At 43.6% G+C, this 26,790-nt stretch overlaps 1 protein-coding gene across 7 annotated transcripts in view; it reads right to left on the bottom strand.

The window, feature by feature from the left end:
• Positions 1–5,867: 5,867 nt before the first annotated feature.
• The window catches only part of SRRM1 (serine and arginine repetitive matrix 1), a 29,422-nt gene continuing 8,499 nt past the window's right edge, over positions 5,868–26,790 (bottom strand). For 2 of the 7 annotated variants that reach the window (XM_077337631.1, XM_077337638.1), the window contains 15 exons: positions 25,925–26,095; positions 24,890–25,002; positions 22,738–22,938; positions 21,347–21,547; positions 20,443–20,562; positions 17,761–18,032; positions 16,415–16,495; positions 16,065–16,151; positions 14,112–14,256; positions 12,327–12,368; positions 10,419–10,523; positions 9,522–9,980; positions 7,906–8,101; positions 7,317–7,499; positions 5,868–6,843 (listed from right to left, as the gene is read on the bottom strand). In XM_077337631.1, coding sequence (XP_077193746.1) covers positions 6,739–6,843; positions 7,317–7,499; positions 7,906–8,101; positions 9,522–9,980; positions 10,419–10,523; positions 12,327–12,368; positions 14,112–14,256; positions 16,065–16,151; positions 16,415–16,495; positions 17,761–18,032; positions 20,443–20,562; positions 21,347–21,547; positions 22,738–22,938; positions 24,890–25,002; positions 25,925–26,095 — 2,481 coding nt within the window. In that variant the 3' untranslated portion in view covers positions 5,868–6,738. Of the gene's footprint in view, positions 6,920–7,316; positions 7,500–7,905; positions 8,102–9,521; positions 9,981–10,418; positions 10,524–12,326; positions 12,369–14,111; positions 14,257–16,064; positions 16,152–16,414; positions 16,496–17,760; positions 18,033–20,442; positions 20,563–21,346; positions 21,548–22,737; positions 22,939–24,889; positions 25,003–25,924; positions 26,096–26,790 lie in introns of all 7 variants that reach the window. The other 5 variants (XM_077337632.1, XM_077337633.1, XM_077337637.1 and 2 more) reach the window with 5 other exon arrangements.

Genomic DNA, 26,790 nt, shown 5'->3' with positions numbered 1-26,790 from the left:
CCACATCATGCTAGCCATCCAGGTCAGGACAAATGGGTCTTTCCCAGTCCTGTTGGGCAGCTGCTTCAGGCAGTTGGAGGACACCCGGTGAGGCGATAGAGATTTGACTTGTCCACTGGTGGCAGCCACATCCAGGAGAGTCCTTCCTCTTCTGAGGGAAGGAACTCTTGCAATGGACCTATGCCCCCTGAGCAAAACACGTGCAAACAAGGCAAAATCATATGGTGCAATAAATCCTACATGTTTCCGAAGAATTTATTTATATATTTCCTAAAACATTCCATGTAAACTGCCTTGGGCCGTATGGAAAGGGTGGTATCCCCCCCGCCGTATCTCCTGTGATTAGAAGAAGGTTCTTATATGCTGCTTTTCTCTACCTGAAGCAGGCTCAAAGCGGCTTACAGTCGCCTTCCCTTTCCTCTCCCCACAACAGACACCCTGTGAGGTGGGTGAGGCTGAGAGAGCCCTGATATTACTGCTCAGTCAGAACAGTTCTATCAGGGCTGTGGCGAGCCCAAGGTCACCCAGCTGGTTGCATGTGGGGGAGCGCAGAATCGAACCCGGCATGCCAGATTAGAAATCTGCACTCCTAACCACTACACCAAACTGGCTGTATGTTTGTTTTGTGCCTGGGGGTTTTGAGGGGGTTTTATTGGGATTTTATTCAGATTACTGTAACCCGCCACGAGCCAATTGGGAGTGGCAGGTAATAAATTGAAATAATAAAAATCATAAATATAAAAATCTAAACCAATAGATAAATAATTTCTACTTCAGTAATGTAGCCTCAAGTTTTAACTCAGGGTCTATATTAAGCTGAACAAGAAGGGAAGTATCTTGTCTTCAATATACAGGATTTATTGAGCAACACAGTTTTGTCTCATCAGCGCATTCCCTCCTGTGTTTATTTCTACTTTGCTATCTTGATTTCTAAGCAAAACACTGGACATTCTTCAGAAGGGTTGAGAGCATAGTGGAAGAGGACACTCAACTGGCCTTGGAAGGACAAGGAACTGTAGCTGTTGTAAACTCCACTCCTCTTACAAGTTGAGGTTTGGGGACGATCCAGAACAGAAATTGGGTGTCAGACCTAATCCTTGAGGGGATGGCCTTATTTGCCTTGAGCACCCCAAATGATAATAATAGTTGACTAAAACTGGATGGGGAGGAAGGGTGATTTAATTTTACGTATGTCTCTCGTTCTCTTCTGTGCCCCCAAGCTAATTGCTGCATTAGGGAACCAGTTTGAGTCAAGGGGAAGCAGATTAAATGCTCCCGCACTTGACTTCACTTCTTTAGTCGACTGTGCAGCTGTCTGAAGCTGCAAAATAGTATTTTTACCTGTGCCATGATCAATTGCCCTAAGACATTCAATATAGGACTCATTCGAAGGCTAGCTCCATAGAGAATTTAAAAAATCTATCCTGGTGTATTTTCTGTTTTTACGTGAAAGTATAATTGCATTTTCCTGTGTCGGTATGCAAAAAACGGGTGAGGATGACTACTTAAAAATTCACTTGCCTTGTTTCAAAATGAGAGTGAGAGCGCTTTTATCCTATTGAGAAAAGGTGATTCCATTCACATGAGTAGGCAAACAGCTCAATGAATGAAAAATTCATCAGGCAGCCCCATGAATCTTTAATGGGAGTCTGAATCCCATTTCCTAGCAGTGAATGACTGTCAGGGAGGCAGGTGCCAATGTTGTGAACTTTACAATGGTATCCTTCCAGCTAGCTCCACAACCAAGGGGGGGGGGGGCGTCCAGTGGATGACCATCACAACAAGAAAGCATGTGAGAAAGAGTAAGAGGCTAAGCATTTGGGCAATTGTGTGCGTTCAGGAACCCGGAGCATGAAACTCTGCCCCTCTCATCATTAGATAAGTGCCTAATGCCAAGTCAACATTGTAAAGGCATTAAGAGAGAAAAATAGTTGTAAAGGTAGAAAACGAACAGGGGCCGTGGGGAAGAACCTATCGAGTTTATTGTCAAGTATCTCCAGCTGACTTTAAGGCATACCTGAGACATGACACAGCGATACTGAATCAATGGACATCTCTTTGCAGTTCAATTTGCCATTCTTGGAGTGCAGTAGTTTGAACAGTGTTGCAGTAGATTGCCCTTGCACTTGATTGTAGGAACCTAGTAGGAAGTGCTGTAACTAGGCAGACCATTTGAACAGCAACACAGGTACAGAGTGCTAGACATACAACTCAGGTTAAGCAGGGAACTTTCTGATAGATGTTTAGGGTGCCAGTTTGTTTCTGAGATACCTGGAAAGCTAGGTGAAGTGGGACTTCCTGGAAACCAACCAGAATGAATCAGGAAGCGGCTGTGAATTCATTCCTTCACCTGGCTAAAAATTAAGCTGTTTTTGAAATAATCAGCAATGCACCAATCATAGAATCATGGAAGGGGGCATACAGGCCATCTAGTCCAACCCCCTGCTCAATGCAGGATCACCTTAAAGCGTCCATATGAACTTATCCAGCCACTGCTTAAAGATCGCCAGTGACGGGGAGCTCACTAGGTCCTCCTGGTAATTACATTTTCTTCAGCTCCTCCCCACCACCCTGCATTAATTCCAAGGCTCTGTACTATCTGCCTTTAGATGTAATCACACAGCCCCAGCTTTTTAAATTCAGCAAAAGCTAAAACATGCAACAGCTGGTGGCTCCTCAAAGCAGAAAAGGCTGAGTCCTGCTACACCATTCAAGGGAGGCCCTTATCTATGAACCCAGAGGGGAAACCATGTTTGTCTGCTGTAGGTACCAGTGGTATCTTAAAGACTAACATTGGCTCCAACATGTGCTTTTGTGAAGCATATGCTTCTCTGGATGCATATAAGGGAGTTGTCTATAAATAAATCTAAGGAGAGTGGAGAAAGAAATTGGGAGTGGGAATGCTTGGTATTTTGGCATAAATCTTTCTCTGGTGTGATTCCGTGTAGAGGGACTGGAACAGACTTTGTTCTGGCACGTGAGGGTTAATTAGGGAGGTCTGAGGTTCCAAGCTCTCATGCCCTCCAGAACTTGAACTAAGGAAGCAAACCATCTCTAGGTCATGGCAAGATTTGCATAGTTGAGTTATCTCATGAAGTGAGATTTACTGTTAACAGCTCCCTCTATTATGTAATTTCTTCCCTAAGAAAGCCTCCCCTCCCCCACCATCACAAAGAAAGTGGGAAGAGAAGAGCATGGGGTTTTACCTCTATATTCCCTGCTTCAGTTCCAAACATCTGCAAGAACAGGCCTGGGGGTGGAGGACAAGGAGAGGGCCCTCCTGATGTTGCTGCTAGCCAAGGCAGTTGGCTTTGTGAAACTTGCTTCTCTCTCTATAAAACTCTCTGTTTAGGAAGTGCAGTAACAATTCTGATTTAGACAGGCTCTGAAGGACCAATGCAGAGTAACAGCTGGGACAAAGTATGTAATTCCCCTATCACCATTCATTCAACAGGTGACTTTAGGTTTGCTGCACATTCTTAGTCCCTGATATGCAACAATAGATTCCAACTTACAGGGTTATAAAAGTTTCTGAATTATCATAAACTACCTTTGAGTCAGCCTTCCATCCTTCCAAGGTCGGTAAAATGAGCACCCAGCTTCCTGAGGGGTAAAACAGTAATGACTGGGGAAGGGAACGGAGGGCGTCACCCCAAGGGTCAGACATGACCCAGTGCTTGCACAGGGGATACCTTTACCTTTAACAATATACTTTTCACAATGTTCCAATGAGTTGTTTCCTCCTTGCAACTGTGTGTGTTGAGTTTGTTGGCTTTGCTCACAAAGTTGGAATATCTATATTTTGGAGACTGTGAAAGAGTTATGTAAAGGCCATCTTCCCAGGGCTCCCAATTTGATCTCATCATGCCCTCTAGTGACTAGCTGCTACTGTTGCAAGATAAATTTGCTGAAAATCTGTTCAACATCCAGAGGCGTGGCCACAGTTCCAAGTGCCTGATGCCAAAAGGAGACATACTCCAAACTTAAAACTCTCCAGTACTATAACAGAAAGCTTGCAAAGACCACAACGGAAATCAGTCAATGTGATTCATCACCAGTGCAGCATAGCCAAAGTCATTCCCCAGGCTCAAAACCCCTGAGCAAAGAAAGCACTGGCCTCAAATAGCTGTTAAGATTTGAAAAGTCGGATAATAATAGTTTATACAGCAATTTCACTAGTGGTGTGGATGCCCCGAGTGGGTGATTGTTCAATAAGAGATTGGAGCACTGTATACATAGGAAGCCCCCCAAACCAATGGCAGACTCAACTTTGGCTTGAAAAGAAACTGCTAGATAACTAAAGTGGTTTGCATTCTCCCCCACAAATGAAATCCTACAATGTTCAGGTAAACTCTGAAGAAAACTAGCAAGTGAAGGAGTTTTCATATATAGGGTCCGTCCCCCCCCCATCTAATCTAAAAGGAAGTTCATATCAGTTACTGATAAAGGAAAAAAATAAAACCTGTGTTGGTTATAGGAGTGTGCATTTTTTTAAATCTCTCGGCATTTTTCAGTTCAGGTCTATTGGTCAAAAAATGTTTCAGGGTTCCCCAAACCCCCCAATAACAGTGAAATATTTTAGGATTTTTCCGAAAGCCCAATTTTTATCGGGTCCAACAGACGTCAACTGAAACCCCCCCCCCCCCCCCCGAGGCAAAAAGGGCAGTGGCAAAGCTGCAAAAAAACCAAAACAAAACAAAACGCAGCTGACTGGTGGCTCGCATGGGGCTCTTTTGGGCGGCCCCTTTAAACCGAACTGCTTAAAAGAGCTTGCCAAGCAGTTGATCCTGCAGGGAGAACTCTTCTCACAGGCTCCACTGGGCAGCCTGCCCAGGAGCTGGTCCTGTAGGGGGGGGGGAATCTCCCTGCAGGCTTTGGCTGGGGGGCTCTGCTAGGCAGACCAGTTTAAACCAGACTGCTCGACAGAGCTCAGCCAGGAGTCTACCCTGTGTGGAGAGTTCTGGAATTCCCAAAATATACTTTTAAAATACCAATAAGGTGATTTTCTGGTATATCTGCCATTCAAATAGACACAGATGTACACCTCTAGTCAGCAGCATATTAATTTTTTCCCCAAAATGATGGTGGGAAACTTGTTCCAGGTGCTATTCAAGTTTTTAACTTAACAGTTCTCCCAATTATTCTCTGGAGTAGCCCTTAGGATTATTTCAATTAATGAGAATATTGACCATTTTCTTTTATATTTCTTGAGAAGATTATTAAACATCCTTCATGGCAGGGCTGGTGTGGATTTGAGTTAAGAACTGAGCCAATCTTCCCTTGAGGCTAGGGCTTAGCTACAAGCATTTAGACTGTTCAGCAAGCTATATTTGAGCATTAACAGCTATCCGGCACTCTTGAAAGTGGCCCTTTTAAGACTCCCAAGTGGCAAGGCATAACACACCTGTACTCTCCATGGCTACCTGCTATGACTTTCAGACACAGGACTGATTGCAAAGGGGCCTGTTCTTCTAACCATGGAGCCTTCCTGTGGCAGAAGAGGCATGCTCCAAAAGAGAAAGTAACTACCATTTGCAAAACAGAACCTTTGGCTACAGCCCATGGGTCCTGCTGCTTTGCTTCCATTTGTGAGACGCTGTTCTTCACCAAGGAGGGGGTCCATTGCTGTAAGGTGCCAGCAGGTTCCTCTGAGCATGCAAGAACTCTTTCAGTGAGCCAGAACAACAACAGGAGCACGTACTCTGCAGTGGAGTCCTGCCTCTGCAAGAGCTGAGGATGTAACGTGTGCAATCTAAACCAAACTTGCATCCTGTATAAGACTGAAATGACACAAATTTCTGCAAGCTTGTTAAAGATTAAGGGGACGGCAGAAAACCACTGTTACGTTAATAAGTCACTGACATCCGTTAAATTTAGAAATTTATTTTGTTTAATCCACAAGCTTTATAATAGCTTTAAGTTTAAAAAAAAACAAAAAAACCCCAGTGAGAACATGACAATATCCAAAGTCCAGGTCCTTCTGACTTTGAGAGACCACAGCTCTGAAAGTTACATACTATTCTGAAGGACCACAACAAGACAAGGAGAGGGGGAAAGAAAACTATGATTGGGGCAACAACAACATTTCACAGAACAAAACTGTATGCAAAACTTTGCTGAGACTACTGATCATGGGAACTGCCTTTAAGAAGGGGCAGGGGAGAGGGGAAGTTAGGTACAAATGAAATTCCAGTGTTCTAAATAAACCTGTTGCACTAGTGTGAACACGCTGTGTTCAGGCTTAAGTAGGTACCATTCTCCAAGCTCTAACCTTGGTCTTCAGCAGAGACAATGCAAGCAACCGCAGAAAAACCTGGGGATTTACAAGTGTTCTTGCTAGGGCTTAAAAAATATATATGCATGAATAGTGGCTTGCCTCTGTATACAAGACCAAAACGGACTTGTGGCAGGAAGTCAAATTGCAAATGCTTAGGACGTTTCCAAGGTGGCAAAACCAAGAAACTGAGATGTCTATCTCGGGGAGGAGGGAGAAACACTGCATAAAAAAATTACAGTGAAACAAATGCCAACTGTCGAAGATGTCATTAGTACACTGTGAAAGCCTTCTGTAATGACGATCCATGCCCTTTTTTGTTTTAAACATGGTGAACTTCAACCTAAGCAATTCTTACAATCAATGTTAAAGTCTAAAGCTCAAACACATTTTTAGCAATTTTGAAATTGAAGTCTCAGTACAAACCAAATAAAATGTACATTAAATCAAACTCCTGCTTCAGCCTAAGAGGGCGGAGATGCTTGCGCCTTTCTCATTGACCTCAGTGCTTTCTCACGCAGATGTTTTTCCAAATCATCAAGGTTATCTTCTGGTTCACTCTCAGTCTCCTGAAGACAACAGAAAGCCAGCAATTACTTCCGTCATCACAGAATGTGAACCCGACAGTCATCCATCAGTGTTTGCCTAATACAAACAGCAAAACTCCTACAGTTTAGACAAACAGCACTAGCCAGGAATTCAAAAATAAGCAATCAGAAGGAGCTTGGTATCCAGTGCAGTGTAGTAATTAAGAGTGCCAGACATGGATGTGGGAGAACCAGGTTCAAATCCTCTACTCTGTCTGTGTGATCTTGGGCCAGTCACTCACTAACCATGATCACAAGGGTTTGTGGATAAAATGGAAACGACTTCAAATAACCTACATATGTTTAAGAGTTCAAAGCCATCGAGATATTCAAACAAGGTGTTCCTAAGCTCTACTGGAACACTGCAAGCTTCACCCTGCAGCTTTCGTATTCTGATGTTTGCCACCTTAGTGGCTTGTCACATCAACAGCCCCACCTGTCTCCCAACTTCTCACCTTTTTGGGCTCTGTATTTTTCTCTTGGTCTTCTGGTGCCGATGTGGTAAACACAGCCATTGCAGCTGCAGCCGCAGCTTTCTCCTTCTTATGCTTTTTGTGTTTCTTGTGCTTTTTATCTTTTTTATGCTTCTTATCCTTCTTTTTCTTCTTCTTCTTGCCACTCCCTTCTTGATCGGAATTCTGCAAAGTCAAGCAGTTCATTTAGCTCTTGGTTCACATACAATAACTAACAACAGCGAGCCAAGGGAACACCCACAAGTCAAGAGAAACAAGCAGGTTCCCCAAGAGGGCCCTCCTTCAGAAGAAGGTTCTGCACTTAGCAAGCTGAGCAGCAAGCTCCCTGCTCAAAGTGCTCTTGCCCCCCTGACCTCCCCGAAGAAGTCAAACAAAAAGTGCTCCCAATTGAGATGGCTGGCCCACGTTAAAATAGAAAGCCAGTTATGATAAAGTAGCTTTCGGTTTAAAACAGAAGGTGGCTGACTGCCAAACTCAGCCTCAAGCAGACACACTGTTAGTCAGTGTTTGTGTGCTTTTGACTGAACACATTGGAGAGGTAGACTCTACGCCTGCATTAGAGGATACACACCCTGCCTGGGGATGGACTTGGTGTAGGACTCTTGGCCTTCTTTGCAGGGGCTGGGGGAGTCCAGTGAGCAGAGGGTGATCGAGACCGAGCAGGAGATGGAGGGGCTTGATGCTTCTTGGGGGGTGGCTCGGGTGATCCTGATGCAGACCTGGATGAAGATCCCCTCCTTGCAGAATGCGGACTTGGTGTAGAAGGCCTTAGAAAGACAGCGAGACATTTTGTGGAAACATAGACAGCTTTGCAGAAGGTACAACCTCTGAACAATAATTAACTGGCTATAATACTCCACATGGTTTACTGGTTCTAGGTATAAAAGGCTGGTATAAGATCAAACACTTTTCGCCCTTACATAAAGAAGCAATGCCACTCACTGATGTGCAACTCTAAGCTGCTTCCTCTGCATTCCTCTATCACACCTGTCCCCACTCAAGTTGAGAACTGCCCAAGAAACCCTCCATTCAATCTCTGAATTGTACAAATTAAGTACGCAAATATATATCTTTGTCTACCAAACTTTTATCTCTCCCTTCCTCCAAAAGGCACAAGGGAGATTATGTTTGCTCACCTCTCCCTTTTATTCTCAAAAACATGTGACATGGGTTAGGCTAAAATAAATGAAATTGCCTCTCCGGGGAAACCTTTGTGCCTGGGTGGGGGGATTCCCACCCAGGCCTCATGTTCATAGTCAAGACATTATAGCCTTGCATTAGTTTCTCCTTCTACTTAACAGGATGTGAGTAAAGTTCTTGGAAGTTTTATGCTAAAATCAAAGCCTCAAAAACTAGGTTGCTTTCTGTTCTTCTTACACTACCATGCTACTTGGACTGCCCACTGCAAATTGAAATTCATTATATTATTGTGGCCTCTGGGACAATTAAGGCAACAGTTTCTCATTTTCAATGCAGTTGCTTTAGACTGGTAGCCAAACTGTAGCTCTCCAGATATCCATGGACTACAATTCCCAAGAGCCCCTGTAATTTGAGACAGGGGTAAGTCAACCTGTGGCCCTCCAGATGTTCATGGACTACAATTCCCATGAGACCCTTGTCAGCATTTGCCATTTGCTGGCAGGGGCTCATGGGAATTGTAGTCCATGGGCATCTGGAGAACTGCAGTTTGGCTACCCCTGCTTTAGATGCTTTCAGGGGCCTCAAGTATGAAACATGAGGAAATGGTTTGCATGATGTCTGCCCAAAGGAGGATTTTAAGTTACAAAATAATATACGCACTACTACTGCTAAAGATTTGTTGGCAATAAGCTTGGCACTATCATTTTAGGCTGCTCTGGGCATATTTTACCCTGCTGTTGTATCTGGGCTTGTTTTAATTGTGCCGGCTTTCATTTCTATTTCTATTAATCCTTGTGGTATTAAGAGTTTTTCTTTCATTAGTTGTAAGGCTCTTTGAGCAGATCTCTGCAGAGGCAGCACATACATTTTCTAAACAAATAAGTAAGACTATAAATTAAATCTCATCACAAATATCAGGTGCTATTTTCATGCAAAAATGATTGCAGTCCGTCTCGAGATATGCACTCATCTCAAATTTCCCTCAGTGGACCAACCCCACTTAGCTCCTCAACACCAAAGCGAGTTCTACTAGTCAGGGAATCTCACTTTTTTGACTTCTTGGGCTCTGGGGTCCTTGACACTCTCCTGATAGGCCTGGTGCTTGGAGATGGAGACAACCGCCGTGGAGGCGAAGAGGAAGGTCCCCTGCGTAGCGCTGGGGGGCTTGCAGAGGTACGGGAAGGCCTGGGTCGTGGAGATGGTGAATGCCGTTTGTTCTGCAGTGGGGAGCGGGCTTCGCGGTTAGACCTGCTGGGTGGGGATCCTTTCCTATGCTTGGAAGATATGGATGGTGACCGTCTCTTGGGAGGCGGTGAGCTTCTTTGTTTTGGTGGCGGAGAGCGAGAGACTCTGAGCTTCGGCTGTGGAGAAGGAGATGCCCTTCGTTTGGGTGGGGGAGAAGCTGTTCTGCGCTTTGGTGGTGGTGAAGGGGAGTATCTTCTTTGTATTGGAGGAGAATATCTTCTAGGTGTGGGAGAATGCCGGCGAGGAGGTGGTGATGGAGACCTAAGCAATGCAGGGAGGAAATTTTGAAACTGTGACATTCCCAAACACTGCAACACACAAAACAATTATTTGGGGGTGGAGAGAGAAAGGAAAGTTAATTTTATTTCACTTCAACCACCAGATGTAAATGGATTAGGAAGGCTATGCAGTGCTTTTGGTCACAATGGGTTGGATCCAGACTAAATTTTCCATCAGCTAAATGAAACCTTCCTACCCCACCTGTTCCAGTGATTATTGCTCCATGGAAAAAGGAGATTCTGAAGAATAGAGGAGTGTGTATGTTAATACATCAAAACAGTCGAATTTGTTAATTTTGTACATATGGATCCATCTCTATTGTTCTAAGTACCAGAGAACTTTCAACTGTTAGCTGTGCTTTTGTTAAAATATGTTTAAATAAAGTGAATTCTCATGGCTGCAATGCAGCAGCAGTCTTACCTTCGGCGTGGTAAAGAAGGTGACCTGCGACGTCGTGGAGGTGGGGCTGGAGAAGGAGACCGCCGCCTTCTGGCTGGAGGTGGTGAGGGGCTTCTCCTCCTTCTACTAAACAGATGAAAACAAGTTCAGCAGATTTGCACATATTTCAGGCTCTCCAAGTATGACTGCCCAGAATGGTGTGCTGCTAAGCAAGGCAATCTCATAGCACCCACAAGCTCCAACCCCATTATTCCAGGGTCTAACCATGAGGTTAGTGTGGTTCTGCCATTTTTATGGTTCTGCATGACTCCCAACAAGCCTCTAGAACAGGCTGGTAAATTGCTATTTGCCTGGCTGCTTAGTCAAGGAAGAATGCTCTCAGGAAAGGAGGATTTAAAACAAAGCAATCAGCTTCTGTTAGCTAACATCATGTGGCAAAAGCACAGGTGTGTGCAGACAAAGAGGCTAGTAACAGTGCATGAGTGTCTGTACTCTCTGCTAGTCTCCTGCTGCAAGAATCACCCATCCAACCACCATACCCCTGTTTCCTGGCATTTTTTAATGACACACAACTTCAGTTTTTGTGTCAAATACATCTCACATTGCCTATTCAAAAATATAGCAAAGGCAACAACACTGACTAACCTAGCTCAGACCAGAGAGTAATCATGTTTCCAGAACAATTCCTCAAGGGAAAAACAATAAGGCCCAACAACCTGAAGCCATGGGCTCCTAAGGACACACCAGTAGAGGGAGTTTGGGGGAGCAACAACAGTAACTAGGCTCCTGGCCCACCTCAGTTGAGCCTTAATTGCTCGGATCAAGTTTGTGGTCACCCACATAGTCATCCTCTTCATTTTCAAGTAATTGGAGTCAAGTATTTTACATGGAAGAGTAAATCACACCAATTTAGTGAGATCAAGACTGGACTACTACAACAAACTCTACAAGAGGTGCCTTTGAAGAGTGCCCACCCTCTAAAAAGTGCTTGGAAAATTACATCTGGTCTTGAACGTGAAAACTAGAAAAGTGACCATTTGGAATCTCATGCTCAACACCTCCCAATCAGATTTCCAGGACCCATCTGAAATGTTGGTTCTGATCTTTGAAGGCCTAATCAGGCTGGGCCCTGGATACCTTTTAAGACAACCTTACCCTAAGTGAATCTACTTGTTCCATGACCACCTCAATATGGATTGCTACTGCTATCATCTAGTTAAGAGCTGACCCTTTTATAGCTTCTTGTGTGATTTTAGCATGCATTTTAGCCCATGATGAACTTTGTATAGCTACCCAGCCGAGATCTTTTGATCAGCATTTACCTAAACTGTGCATGCTGGGAAAAGAGCCCAACACCCTAAACAGATTTTGCAGTGTTGTAAAGAACTTAGGTGATTCAGAGAGGAAAAAAAAGGTAAGATGACGGAAACAGCATGTATTAGTGATAACATTACACCACAGTGTCATAACTTTGTAAAAAAGATCCACAACTAATTTTGCAAAAATGTAGCATTTGCCTTTTAACAAAGAGTTTCCCTTGTTTTACAGATTGCCTAGATAAGCCTTAAGGGCTGAACACGTAGTGCCTAAAATTGGCAGTCCCTTTTAAGATCTCAAGGTAACTAGCTTAGCTTCTGGAACCAGAATCCCTTTCCAACTTTAGTTCCATGTATATTTGGAAAACAGATGTACTATAATGGGTTGTATCTGTTAATTCAGTTATCCAATTTCTCTCTCTCGGCAGATGCACCTTGGACAGACACTGATTTGGGAAAGGGGTTAAGACAAACACACCCTTTTCATCAGCCTCCTAGTACAGCTCTCTTTTTCCAAACAAAGGGATGGTTGTGGTTAAATCAGTGATCAGTGCACACTTTCTATAACTTCTCAGAAACTTGTCCTAATTAGCAGATTAATCTGCTAACTAACCTTTTTACAATTGGCGACTGCCACCTCTTTCCCATCTGCATCCTGATAGCAGTTGAAGAAAAAGAAAACAAGAAGTCAAAACATCCCAAACGGTTACTTGGCAGGATGAACGAAGCAGGCTGAAAGTCACCAAGTTAGAATTCTCAGCAAACTCGTTAACTCATTCCCTTCATGCTGGCTCAAGAAAAAATTCCCCCTACAAGACTTAATGACTGAAATCAGCAGGTAACAATGAAGAGAGTTGACAGTAACAGTAAACAGCATATACTTTTATTTTCTTAAAGGTAACCAATCTGTTCCTGCTGCCGTAAGAAATATTAATGATAACATTTCATGGCAAATAAGGTATGTAAGGCATACCTACATGGATAAAAGCAACACTGAAGGTATCCAGGCAAATTACTTTGGCTATCTCTTAGGTGCCCATAGGTGTGTGCCTTATTCTGCAACTTGCACAGAACTGGGCCAATATTTTTTGGAAACTAAAGCCTGGATTATAATCTTTAAAATACCGTTTTAAAATACACTTTAGAGCTGAGCTGTTTAATTTTTCATTTAAAAATAACTCTCATTGTGCTTCTTGGCTATCCTTTTTTGAATAAAAAAATTCTCAAATTGGACTATCAGTAGATTCTTGTCTAATGAATCATCCATAATCTGTCTAATAAAACAGAGACTACTGGACCTTGAATATCCAAAACTGTTTTCCTCTCAGCGTCAAGTATGTTCGCCTGCTAAATCTGGTTTACAAATTAACTTTGGAAGGCTGGCTCACTATTTTGATAATCTAGATGGCTAGGATGCTCTCCCTCAAAAGTGTTAGCTGGGAGATATCAGTGGGTTCCACTTCAGGAAAGGTTCTATTTATGTTTTGTAAACTCACAATTCAACCCAATGTATCATTCTAGATTGCCAGCTTCATGAGACCTCTTGTAAAGAACTTCTTATCTCCCTATTACACTCCAAAGGACTTGCAAATAAAGAAAGTGCATTTCAGTATCTATTAAATTATCATTCACATGAGATTACAGCCACAGTCACTAACTTTTTAGTTGAAGTACTTCAGAGTCAGAAGTAAGCTCTTTTAGTGTATTTTTGTTTTAACTGTTTTGCTGCTGTCTATTTTCTCCTACTCTTAATTTCTTTATATTTTGTAGTAGCCTGAAATGCCAATAAAGATTAATACATTTACTGTATTTGCCAGCGTATAAGACTGGGTGTATAAGATGACCCCCCAACATTTCCACTCAAAATATAGAGTTTGTTATATACCCGGCCCGCCCCTGCATCTCCCTATGACCGGCACTAGTGTGCAAGTGCACATGTGCAAGCTCTGCATAGACAAGGGGCGGGGCAGGTCGGAGTGCTGCTGCTTCCCGCCGAGTAGAACGGGCCAGTCACACCGAAAAGGCTGGCACCCCTGTCTCGCTGCTGATGCTCGCCGCAGACATGCTGATGACCCACTGCGGCCATGCTGGATACCGCGTGATACTGCATGGTATATAGAATGAGGTGGGCGGGCATCGGGAGGTCACTATGGGCACCGAGTGGCCACCAGGAAGCCACTATGGGCAGCTATGTCTATCCCAACTGAAGTGCACCCGGCGTATAGGATGACCCCCCCACTTGGAGGCATGTTTTTCAGGGGGGAAAAGTAGTCTTATACGCCAGCAAATGCAGTACTTCCAAACAGTTCAGTAATGGCACAGTAATGGACTTCAGCAAGAATGGCACAGTTACAGCAGTAAGTGACAACCTATGAATACAAAACAGAAAGGAAGTTACCGAGGGGAAGAATCTTTCTGCCATTTTCGTGGAGAGGGAGAAGGGCTGCGGGAGTGAGAGTGCCGCCTGCGCCTCCCCACTTCGCCATTCTTTACATTTGACTTTTTTGGCCGTTCCTCTTCAGAGGAAGATGATGAGCCAGAATCTGAAACAAAATGAAAGGCAGCTGTTAAAATGCAACAAGAACGCGATGCTTGACAATACAGTCGTATTAGTAATCTCTCTTTAAGAGATCTTTATGAAGCAGCAATTTTTATGTTAAGTTGGGCTTATCGTTCTGCAAGCCACTGGGTGAGGGGTGGGAGGGGAATAGGGAGTTTCTCAAACTCTGCCATGAGCTTCCAGAAACATATCAACTTGCTTTAAGGAATAATTGAAGGGAAGTGCACATAACTATCTTCCTGAGGCTGATAAACAGATAGCTGTGGGTCATTTTCAAGCAAAGAAGACCTGAAGCAGAAGTTAAGTCAGCTTGATTGACTTAGTTCCTTGCATGGACTATTTTCAGGCATGCTTCCTTTCATCCCCCTAACGTTTTAACATGCATGTAGGGGAGAGTTTTTATGGTACTGCATCATCTGGGAGATACTGCACCACACAACATTAAATGGCTTTCAAGTAACCATCTAAATTCAATTCACACAGGAACTTCCTTCCATTAACCAGAACCCATTATTTCCTGAGATCAAGAAAAAGCCATCCTGTCAACTGTTGCTCTTTTAGCAGCATCCTAAACTATCATGGTAGAGGACAGGAAGGCCTGGAGGATCATTGTCCATGGGGTCGCGATGGGTTGGACACGACTTCGCACATAACAATAACAATAAAACTATCATCTTCACCAAGAAACCAAACCAGGTTTGGACTGTATTAGATCAGGTAATTGGGTTCTGAAACTATGATAAGGTGGTTCCATGGTGCAGCACTGAACAACACTTAGCAAGATCATATGGCAAACAGGAGCACTCAGTTTCGGCTTCTGGTCATGAATAAGCAAATTGGGAAGAACGAGGAATGGATAAGAGCTATCTGGGCCCAAAAAAGGATCTACACAGCAATAAAATTCTTGCAAAAAAAAAAAACATCACCCTAAGACCCAACATTATCAAATCACAGATGGAATAGGCTGCACCACTTCCAAAATGCCAATACCACTGTACAACAAAGAGTGCCCCACCTTCAACAAACCATCCGGTGGTCTCTAGAGCAATACACCTTATAATTAAAGAGTCAGTCATGTAAGACCTGACGTATGTCTGCAAATCATAAGTAGTAATGATAGTGTATATCATTGTAAGGTAGTTCATCCTAAAGCTATGTGGAAAAGTGAGTTGTGCCCAAATGTAGTTAGGTGGGCCTCCCAGCACATGTTTGTGCATTATGGAAAAGTGAGGAAGTTACTCAGTCAACCCAGGTCACCAGCCACAGGACTCTAACCAGGCTCTTTCTTTACTTCTTCCGCTGCTACCAGCAACTCAATTCTCAGGGGGTTTTATCCAGCCTGAGTATCTGCATGCGCACACACAGAGCTCCTCTCACATGTAGTCTCTTAGTTTGCATTTGCAGAATGGACCAATCTTTCTTAGGCAAGCGGTCTTTAGTTTTTCTTTCAACAACAGCATTCTCCACCTCTAACAGCTGTGGTATTCATCCCTTCTTCCAGAGCAGAAAACCTAAAAGTCAAGCTGTTTAAGTTCTACTGAGTCTACAATTCCCCAAAACCATGTTTTGGTATCTAACACCAGGCAGAAACCTGACAACTTCTGATCCCAACTGTCGTTATTTGAAACCAACTCATATTAGCAAAACGGAGATCTATTTTTCTTTAAAATATCCTCAAGACCACTGTTTTCAGCATGCTTACTTGGAACTAAGCCCCACTGAATGAAACTGAACTTCCCCAATGAGGCCTGCACTTATAGGATCTGGCTGCAAAGGCACAAAATACTGTACCTGATGAAGACTGCTGGTTCTGTCTTCTGTACTGTCGCCTTTGTTGCACAGAATCTGCAGCTGCCATTTTGCCACCCTTGTCATCTTCTGAAACGCACACAATTGAAAGAACATTGGAAGACGATATTCAGACCCAATTCTTTACATCAGTAATTCAGAAAGCAACCCACGTTAATGGAGCAAGTCAACAATGCATCCTTACATAACCACTGTTTACTTCTTATGTTACAAGTCCCTAAAAAGGATGTGAACAAGGTCCCTAATCTACACACTGAAACTATGCTAACCCAATTGCATTCATAGAAGCAGGCAAGTTTCTTTTCTTTTAATAAGTTCAATGACATTCTTACCGGATTCCGACAATTCTACTTTTCTGGTCTTCGGTGCTGGTGAGGGAGATTCCCTTTTTTCAATACTTTTATGTTTGGGTGCTGGGAGGAAAAATGTGACAACAGAACTGTAAGAAAGAGCCAAGGAAAATGACTGCGTATCTCATCACTTAGGTAGTCTTTGAGGTGTACAGCAAGTATGCCCAGAGCATTAGGAAGAAAAGCATATCCTGCAGAAGCCTGTTCTTGAGAGACCTTGCCCTAAAGTGGAACCCCTCAGTGCTCTGAAGTGCAGTAGATCAGGGGTCCCCAAACCCCCGGTCCGCGGCCCAGTATCGGGCCGCCAGCGGCCACGCCTGCCTCCCCCCCTGCAGCGAGGGGGGGGAAGAGGCCGGCACGGCAGCCGGAGCACCAGCGACGCTAACGCGCATGCGCGGAACTGCCGCGCATGCGCGGTTGCACCCCCTGGTGGCCAAAACGCGCGTGCGCAGCAGCTCTGTGCATGCATGTTAGCGCCACCTGGTGGCCAAAACGCGCATGCACGGCAGTTCCACGCGTGCGCGATTTTAAGCAACTGTGGCAGCCGGGCCGCTGGCTCTCCCCCACCCCCGGAGGAGGTCCCCGACCAGATGAAGGTTGGGGACCGCTGCAGTAGATGACAGCTTAGGACCTTCTCTCCTTGTTAAGATTCACACATACACACATCACCATCTCTATCTGTCCTTAACATCCCATGGATCCATTCTGCTAAGGAGAACACTTCTTTTTGGTGGAAGGCTCCTTGTGCTAGCAGAAGTATTTACGCTAGCAGAACAGATCCATAGGATCCGACCCCTGGTTATCTGCTTTTGGCTGAGCTGTTTATTATGCTTCAGTTATATGGACTCTGTCAGGCCAAGTATAGCCTGCTGCTAATACTTGGAAAATACTTCTTTGGGTTAGCACATTAATAAATCCTTCCTGTTGTTATTCTTGGCCTGTAGAATTTCAACTGTTTGAGATCCATGAATTTAAACACTTGATGCTTGATTATACTTTAAACATTTTTAGTGATTGTTTCACTATGCCGCCAGCAGCTCTGAATGTTAGCATAAAGCAAGGCAAAAAATACTTTAAATAAACAGAAAGGCCTTGAGTTATTTCTAATGGATGCTCTTCGTGCTCTGATCATCTGCAACATGAAAAAGCTTGTAATTGTAGAATGATCACTTTGAAACTTAGTATGTACTGCAAAGATGTATTTGGCCTCTCCACTCTGGACAGGCAAGACTTCAGAGTTCTCCAACCGCAAGACAGAAAGAGCTACACAGTTAGCTACACAGAATAAGCATTCAGCTGCCAAAGAAACAAAGTTTATTAGACTTCACCTGAGGGTCTGCTGGGAGAAACTGAGCCTCGGGCCTTCCTCACACGATTCGACTGCTGAGGTGTTGGAGATCTGCGTGGCTTTGGGGGTGGGCTTGGAGGCGGGGATGGCCGGTGCCTTCGCCTAGGAGGACTTGCAGAAGGAGATAGTCTACGCGTTTTACGAGGAGGGCTGGAGACAACCCTCTTCGGTGGCTTTTTTGGTGGAGATCGGGAACGTGAGGAAGAAGAGGAGGAACTGCTTCCAGACAAGGATGCTGATGACCGTCTCCTCCTGCAAAATTCAAGTTGTTATTAAGTAGGCACAGTTAGATAGCTTACATAGCCCTGTATCATCACAAACACAACTGACTTCTAACCACATTTCTTTACGGACTATTTTAAGATCATCCTCCCAAAAAGTTGACTAGATTATTTTTGTCCACCTTCCTTTTCAACCTACAGAATACAAGCAATTTTGTATTTCTTCAGCTACTGTCTGTGATAGAAGAGGTTTTCAGGAGTTAGAGGAGCAGAATGGCCTAGAACGAAACACTAGACCCACCTGAAGGTTTCTTCTCTTCAGTGGAGCGAAGTCATCCAAGCTGACTAGGTCATGCCTCTGCTCGCTCAGGTAGGGCAATTGTAATGCAAATTTATTGCCACTGCCCATCTGGTGACCAGGAGCCTGACCCTCCAGTTCTTCCCAAGCCCTGCTGCGTCTAGTACTTGTGTCAGGTTTTGGAATATTTTTTTTGTTGTTTTTTGCATCTCACATAGCGGGCTGTATCCCTTAGGCGGGATTTGGATCTCCACTGAAGAGAAGAAATCTCCAGGTGACTCCACTGTTTTGTTCCCCTTCATTGGGGCCAAAGTAATCTAGAGTGGTTAGCTATGCCAAAGCTGTCAATGGGATGGGAACATGGATCTGGTTTAGTCTTGTGTTGGAGCAAGCGGCACCTGAAATCGGCCTCCAGAAAGTTTGCCTAGTAAATATGGTAATATCTGACAAAGGTGGAGAAGGATGACCATGTTGCTGCTCTGCGTATTTTCGCCACTGATGCTCTGGTAGAAAAAGCAGCGGAAGATGATCTTCCCCAGAGGGATCTTGCCTCACGGTTCGTAGGCCTTGATGAAGCACTCTTTGACCCAGCATGCAATGGTAGCGGTGGATGCCTTCCTACCCCTGTTGATGGTACCATAAGAAATGAAGAGTGTGTCCTAATGTCAGAAGCCTGCCATTTTGTTCAAGTAGACATGCAGTGTTCCACATACATGGAGAGTCACGGGTTGTTCCAAGTAGAACCATGGAGAAACCTTGAGGATAAAGCTGGGATCCATTTGAAGGATGGCAGTATTCTTCCTGAGGGCACGTCCTTTTCTGGAAGGGAGGGTGGCTAATTTGGAGAACCCGTCTGGCTGAAGTGATGGCTATCACGAACACCACCTTCCAAGTGAGAAACTTGAGCTCTGCCTGCCGGATGGCTTCAAAGGGAGCCTGGTTAAGGCCCTAAGAATGATGGGCAGCCTCCAGGTGGGGAACTTATGTTGAACAGGCGGGTCCAGCTGTTTAACTCCTTTGAGAAAATGTTGAACATACGCGTTTGCTGTGAGAGTTGGCACTGTCTAGTCCCAACACTGTGTTTAAGGCCACGATGTGCCTTCTCAGCATGTTCACCCAAAGTCCTTACTTCCTGCCTTCATAGCAAAAGGTTATTCTTAGCGGCCCAGCTGGTAAAGGCCTATCAAGTATGATTGTAGATCTGACTGGTTGATGGCCTCCTGGCCTGAATCATGTCAATGATCTCTGCGGGGAAACCTAAGCTGAACGTCCAAGCTGTCAGTTGCAGCCATTCCAGGTCTGCGTGCTGAACTGGTCCTTGAAGTAGAAGCCCTTTCCAGGCTGGCAGGGGCCATGGGCAACATTTGTACAAAATCCGAGAACCATGATTGATGGGGCCAATGAGGAGCCAGGACAATAATGAATGCTTTCTTTCCGGATCCTGTGCAGCACCTTAACCACTAGAGGGAGAGGTGGGAAGGCGTATAGGAGACCTCAGGACCAAAGCCAGGTGAGAGCATCCTCTCCTTCTAATGTATCATGGTAGAAGTGTGTCAGGTACCTCGATGTCTGAGCATTGCGCGGCGTTGCTAGGAGGTCCATTATTGGGGATCTGAACCTGGTTGTTATCTGTTTGAAGATTTCCCGATTTAAGCTCCATTCTATGGGCTCCAGGTCTTGCCTGCTCCAGCAGGTCTTGCCTGCTTGCCTGCCTGTTGGTTTGTGAGACACTTCAGATGTTCGGCCCCAAGGCTAGCCAGGTACTTCTCTGCTCATCGCAGAAGTAGGCACGCCTCGAGGAAGAGGGTACAGGACTTCGTCCCACCCTGTCTTTTGACGTACACCTTTAAAGTCATATTGTTGGTGTGTACCAGAACGTGTGTGTAGCAAAGTATCAGCTGAAAGTATTGGAGAGTTCACTACACTGCCCGAAGTTCCATCCAGTTGATGTGGTGGGACCTTCCTGCCTGGAACCACTTCTAATGAGCCATCTATCCCCAGCAATGGGCTCCCCATTTTTCTCTTCCCTCTCCTTTCCTCCCAGTCATCTTATGAGTGCAAACAATCACGATATTAGCACCTTCAAATACTCCAGCACCCCTTAAATATTAGTGACTCTTGTTCCCAAATGAGCAATTCTTACCGCCTCACAGGAGATCTGCTCCTTCTGTGCCTGGGTGGGGGTGGAATACGCCTTGGCGGGGATCTTCTCCGAGGAGAGGGGCGCCGTCTTGGGCTGGGCCGTCTCCTTGGTGAGTAAGACCTGCCAATACAATCAGTGAATACTAAGGTAATTTCCTGACTTAAAAGTTACTCAGGCTGAGACTCGGAAGTCTTCAAAAGAAAGGATCCCATAATCATAGGCAACCCTGTGAAGCCTTGCCGGGTGGAAAGAGGTCCCAGACTAGCCGGACTCAGTTTTATGTATGATAGAGCTCTTCCACCAGGCATTTGACTGAGGCAGGGCTGACAGAAGATGCTGACTCTCCCACAAGTGCTCCTTACTCGTAACATCATTCCTGTAAACTTGGCATATTGGGGGAGGTAGGGTAGTGGTTTGGGTTACAGATAGCTTGTTGAGGTTGGGGAATTGTGTGGTTTTTGTGTATTTTATCTGTATTGTATCTTATTTGTTGTTAGCTGCTGCGAGATGGCAGGCTGGGAAGCAGTGGCCCCTAAGTATAATAAATAAATATAAAAAACAATGTATTACTGCTGCAAAAAAAATCACTGCCATAGAAGTAACTAAGATCCAATGCACAAGTGTGTGCAGCAGAGTTTGAGCTTGGTGTGATGCTTCTCAACCCAAAACCCCATGGACAGAAACCAAGATACAGCTTCTTACCATTCTCAGTCATTACAATGGGATCTCTGGAGGAAAAAAGATTTTACTAATAGATCCTAACAACAATAGAGAAAAAAACAAGAGAAAAATATATCTAAAGGAATATCATTTTCCATGCAATTAAAGTTTTTGTATCAGAACTAAATGACCAGAAAAGATGGCATACGTTCAAATGAAAGAAAAATATTTGAGATTCTCTAACCTGGATCGTGATCTGTGACGCCTTCTTGGTCTTGAATGAGACTGAGAGCGTGAGCGAGATTTTGACCTTGACTTAGATCGGGATGGAGACCTTTGCCGATTCTTCTCCTTTTCTTTCTCTTTCTCCTTCTTTGAAACTCTTTCTGGAGATATTTCCTTAGTATCCGGCACAGGCTCAATTTTAGGTACTTTCAAGATATCACTGTGGAAATGGAAATTTTAAAGTTTAAAGCTACGGGTTACAACTGGGTTAACCACCAAAATAATTCCTACCCATAAGGTTGAGATAAGCACAATGACGGATAAACTTTCAAGGGTTCTTCAATTCCATCCTGAATCTGAGCCAAGAACTAGCAATCTCTGCATGCATGTGCCCTTCAGATCAGCCGCCTACTGGATGATTACAGCTGAAGAAATCCTCTGACACTACTCGGCTTCCATTTTCAACCCAATATTTTCAAAGTTTTCCCATGTCACAAGAAAACATGCCTGACGATCTTCAATGTGTATTATTAATAGTAATATTAAATTAAGCAAGTTGGACGGATGCTATAACAAGAAGGGGGGTGTATTTTGTTGGAAAATCACAGCTGACTTATCGTGACCCCTTATGCTTTACAAGGCAAGAGATACTCAGAGATGGTTTGCCATTTCCAACCCCTGCATCATGACCCTGGGATTTCTTAAGAGGTCTCCCATCCAAATACTAGACATGGTCAACCCTCCTTAGCTTCCAACATCTATTGAGATTGAGATAGGATATCTAGGCCAAGATATTAGAAAAAATACAACCTAAGATTTCTCAAAGAATAGCTCCATCTTCACACCAGTCTATTTTGTTTGGGAGCCAAAACTATTAACAGAAGACTCAAACACAACAAAAACAGTGCAAATACACAAACAAGAACACAGGGCATTGGATCCAACAAGCTTTTCCACTGCTGTATATAGAACCACCACGAAGGCTCAAATGGGAATCATAGGACAGAGAGTGCTATAAAGTGGAAACCGGGGAAAACTGTGTGACATGGCTGGCTGGATCCATTCAATGAAATAGCCTTACACCAAGTCAGGCCACTGGTCCATTTAAGTCATTACTGTCTAGGATCCCAAACAGAAGTCTTTCACCTCGCCTACAGCCCAATCTCTTAAACAGAAGGTGCCAGGGATTGAAATGGGAACTTCTGCATGCCAAGAAGCTCCTCTACCAGCAAGCAACAGCCCTTCCCAGTAGTATAGCTCCATGCATTAAGCCTACCACTTCCAATAACTTTAGTAAAGCTCCAAAAATAAGAGGTAAATCATACCACGATAAAATTACTAAAGAAAATGAGTTCCAGAAAAACATAGTATGGAAGCCAGAGATGAAAAAGCAAGAGTAAATAAGAATACCTAGTAGATGTTGCTTCCTGGATCAATGTTTCTTTTACTTTGATTGAAGGTTCTGGTTCAGGAGTCTCTTCTTTCTTTTCTGGTGCAGGAGTAACACTACGACTCTTCGTTTTATGGTGGGGGGAACGGGAATGGCTGCGTTTCCTCTCTTTCCTCACAGGGGAGGAGCGCCTTCGAGGAGAAGGAGATCTGGATTTACGCCTATGCAGAATCAATTTTGATTTCATGTATTTAGTAGCAATTTTTGTAAGACTCCAAACAGACATGCATTTCCTTTATTCTTTCCCAACGTTTCTGTTGCCTCAGAAAGGTAAAATTGATGTCTACAACTCATTTTCAAGATAAAACTAAGTGAAGATAAATTTTAATGATTACAATATTAGACCTTTGCCAAGTACTGCAGGACACATTTGCCAAAAGCTGTTCAAGTCTACAATAAATCACATTACCGAACAGGTACAAATATCTACAGAAATTTAACAGCAGTCCTGCTGGATCAGCCCAGGGGAGCATCTATTTGACCCAGGGTCATTACATAGTTTTCTTCATTTAATTTTATTCATTTGGAATGAATAGATCTGAATAGTAGACTGCAATGTAATGTAATGCATAGTAGAAGGTAAGGTAATTTGGGATGGGAGATTGGAATGTATTTCCTTTTGTCTGAGGACAGAGAATACAATTCTGCACAGCCAATTACCCCACTCCAGGGAAGAGGATGCTGTGCAGAAGTCTCTATGCTTGAGGAGAGACAGATGCAGCACAGTGACGGTCTCAGTCATTACATCTGTCCATTAGTCTCCAATCTTGAGGCATTTATTTCCTTAATTATGTTTTCCCCACAGAGCTGAACCAAAACAAATTATAACCTTATAAACTTAGCTTGTTATTCTTAAATCTGTTAAACATCTTCATTATGCTGAGTATTAATTTACTGCTCACCCTTTGCCTATGTGTATGGACTGGTAAATTCCCATTTCAATTGTGTCTAAGTGTACATGCACACAAACGCTTACACCTTAAATAAAACGTTGTTGGTTTTAAAGGTGTCACTGGACTCAAACTCCATTCAGCCAATAAATAGGGCAAAAATGCCTGGACCTTACCCTAATGACATCCTCTAGAGCAGTGGTCCCCAACCACCGGGCCACGGCTCCCTCTCCCACTCCCCTGCAGTGAGAAACTTCCCAGACCCCAAGCAAATCGGCCGCCAAAGCAGCCGATTAGCTTGCAGCCTGGCAAGCTTCTTTTTGCAGGGGGGGGGAGGGAAGTGCGGCCGTGGGCGCAAACGTGCATGCGCGGCAGGTCCGCACATGCACATTTGCGGCCACGCATGGCGCAAAAAGCACATGCATGGACCTACCACACCTGCACAAAATTACCACGCATTAGCGTTTGCGTCTGCGCATGGTGCAAACACGTATGCACGGACCTGCTGCGCATGCACGTTTGCACATGGGCTGTCGCACATGCACAGCGGCCAGATCACCATCCCCCCCAACGGTCCACAGCCTAAAAAAGGTTGCGGACCACTGCCCTAGAGAACTGGTAATCAGAGGTTGACTGCCTCTGGAGATTTCTTTTAGTCTTCACAGCTAATAACCATTGATGGGGTTTTCCCATCAATCTGACTATCCCTTCCACATGCATATCCCTTTAAAGCCATCAATGCTTCCAGAGATTACTACATCCACTGATTACTCTATAAATAATTAAATTGTTAAGTGGTATAGTAAAAGTTAAATGATAAGTTCAGTTAAATAGAGGCCAAGTTACTTGGCCACCAGCCAGGTAAACCTTTGTTTACCTTCCCCATGAATGCTGGTTAACAAAGCTTTCATGATACTTCCTTTTTTACCTTCCTGAATCTACCTACTGCCCATTAACTACTTGTCCTAATACTATGGCAGAGGGAGAAAATTCTTAAAAGATTTCTCCCTGTCTGCTTTCTGCACTCCATGCACAATTTTACTAACCTTTCTTGGGTCACCTGTTAATTTTGTTTCTTTTCCAAAACTAAAAAGCCTCACACTCTTCAGCCTTCCCTCATAGAAAAGCATCTCCAACCCCTTCATTATCTTAGTTTCAATGACTTCAATTATAGGCAGGGCTCACGCATTACAATTCCAACTGCAAACAAGTAGGTATCTACCGTCTAGGGCTTCTAGACCGATCCCTTTTTTCTCTGTTTTCTTTATCTTCCTTGTCTCTCTTATCTTTGTCTTCATCTTGTTTCTTCATGGAAGCCAATTTTTCCTGTTCAATCTGAAACAAGATCATTCTTAAATCAAAAACACAAGACTGCCATAAATGTTGAACCCATGCAAGGAATTTCTCCCTTCATCACCACCATAATCATTTAGTGCTTCAGCACAGTTCAAAAAGTTTCAACTTGGATATGCCATTTCATTATTCTAATCCAGATGTTACAAGATGGGGCAGCATCTGCCTTTAAAGACCAACTGCAATGAACACCTGGAAGAAACAAGATTTAGCAGCCTGATTTATATGGCAATGTACTAGCTCAAATACTGAGATGTTAATCAGCCAGAAACTTTACGTTAATAAGGGTATGCCCAAGAAACTGTACGTTAGAATATTATTTCTCTGTTTATTGTTGTTATTACTGTTACCTTTCATTCATTATAATCACTGAGTCTGGTGTATTGTTTTGTTTAGTTTTATGTGAACTGCCCTGAGCTCTAGGGGAGGGACGCACACAAAAGTAATAAATAAACAAATAAAATCAGTGAACAGCTGATTAGCTTCTCCCACACGTTGATTTCACAAGGTACATCAATTTTGGACACTGTATTACAAACATGAGCTAAACCAATAACCACACACAAAAAGTTATTCACCCTTGTAGTAAGGAAACAGCATCCCACTGTATAACCAGAACCGGTGATGTATACATATTTATTAATTAGTATATGTTCTAATGAAATAGTAGATTTTCAGAGTTAACCTGGAATTTGCCCAATTAGTTCTCAAGTCAGTTATCTGAATCAGTGGCCCAGCAAGCTCACAGCTGAACTGGGATTTGAAACCAGGTCTACGTCTAATGCATCACAGCTACTTAACAGATTTCCTCCTCTCATGAAAACAGGACTCCAGCAAACAGCACAAAGCTATAAAAAAACATCACTTTTCCATCTGCCACCAGCCAGCCCTATAAAAGCCTAACCTGTCTCTGTTTTATTTCTTCTTTCTTCAGCTCCAGGAAAGCAGATGGAATACCAGCAATGTTTTCTTGAGCACTCAGCAGTAATGGCCACAGTTCCCCCATGAACTCTCTAGCATTTTTCCCATTCAAGAATCCAGTCAGGTTGATTTGCATCATTTTGGAATCTGGATTCTGCAAAGAGATACATGACAGGAAGAAAAACAGGTTACTTGAAAAAACAAACCCAGACAAATTCATTTTAATTTTGACTTTATCACCTACCATGAGACTACAGTATGTTATGCTCACTGCTAGTTTTTAACAACTCTGTCTAAAAGGCTGTTCAGTAATAAAAGGCTTGGCAGATTACCAATTCTCTCACCTTGCCTTTACATTCAGAGTGGCCTGTTAATCCTTTGTGGATTTCATAAGTATTTTGGTTTGTGCAGCTGCTACAATGGAGGGCAAAAAATTTAGCATACCGACTGTTACGATGCTTCTATAATGTTTTGTAGTTATCTAACTACTCTTCCCCCAACATTTTTTGGCTCCGCTCCTACTGTGATCCATACAATGGACAGAAGATGCACATTTACTTAACATTACAGAATTTATTAAACTACAATGTACCTGAAAGTCCTGCTGTGAAAACTGAACAAGAATTTATGCATGCATTTGCTTACTTTCATCAGCAAACTAGACTAAGCCTCCACTATCTAGCTTATGGAACAAAAGCTGCCATATTGGGGATTTTTTTTTTTACAGTTATGTAATGCCCACAAAGGATTAAGAGGTCGAGTGGCTCACAGTACATGTGGACGCTTCAGTTCTAAAATTGTTGTTCAAAGCAACAAGGTCCATATAACAAGCACAGCTCAACAGCACAA

Source organism: Paroedura picta, chromosome 5, assembly GCF_049243985.1.
Source record: "Paroedura picta isolate Pp20150507F chromosome 5, Ppicta_v3.0, whole genome shotgun sequence".
Taxonomy (NCBI): Eukaryota; Metazoa; Chordata; class Lepidosauria; order Squamata; family Gekkonidae; genus Paroedura; species Paroedura picta.
This window is presented reverse-complemented; position numbering and strand designations above follow the sequence as displayed.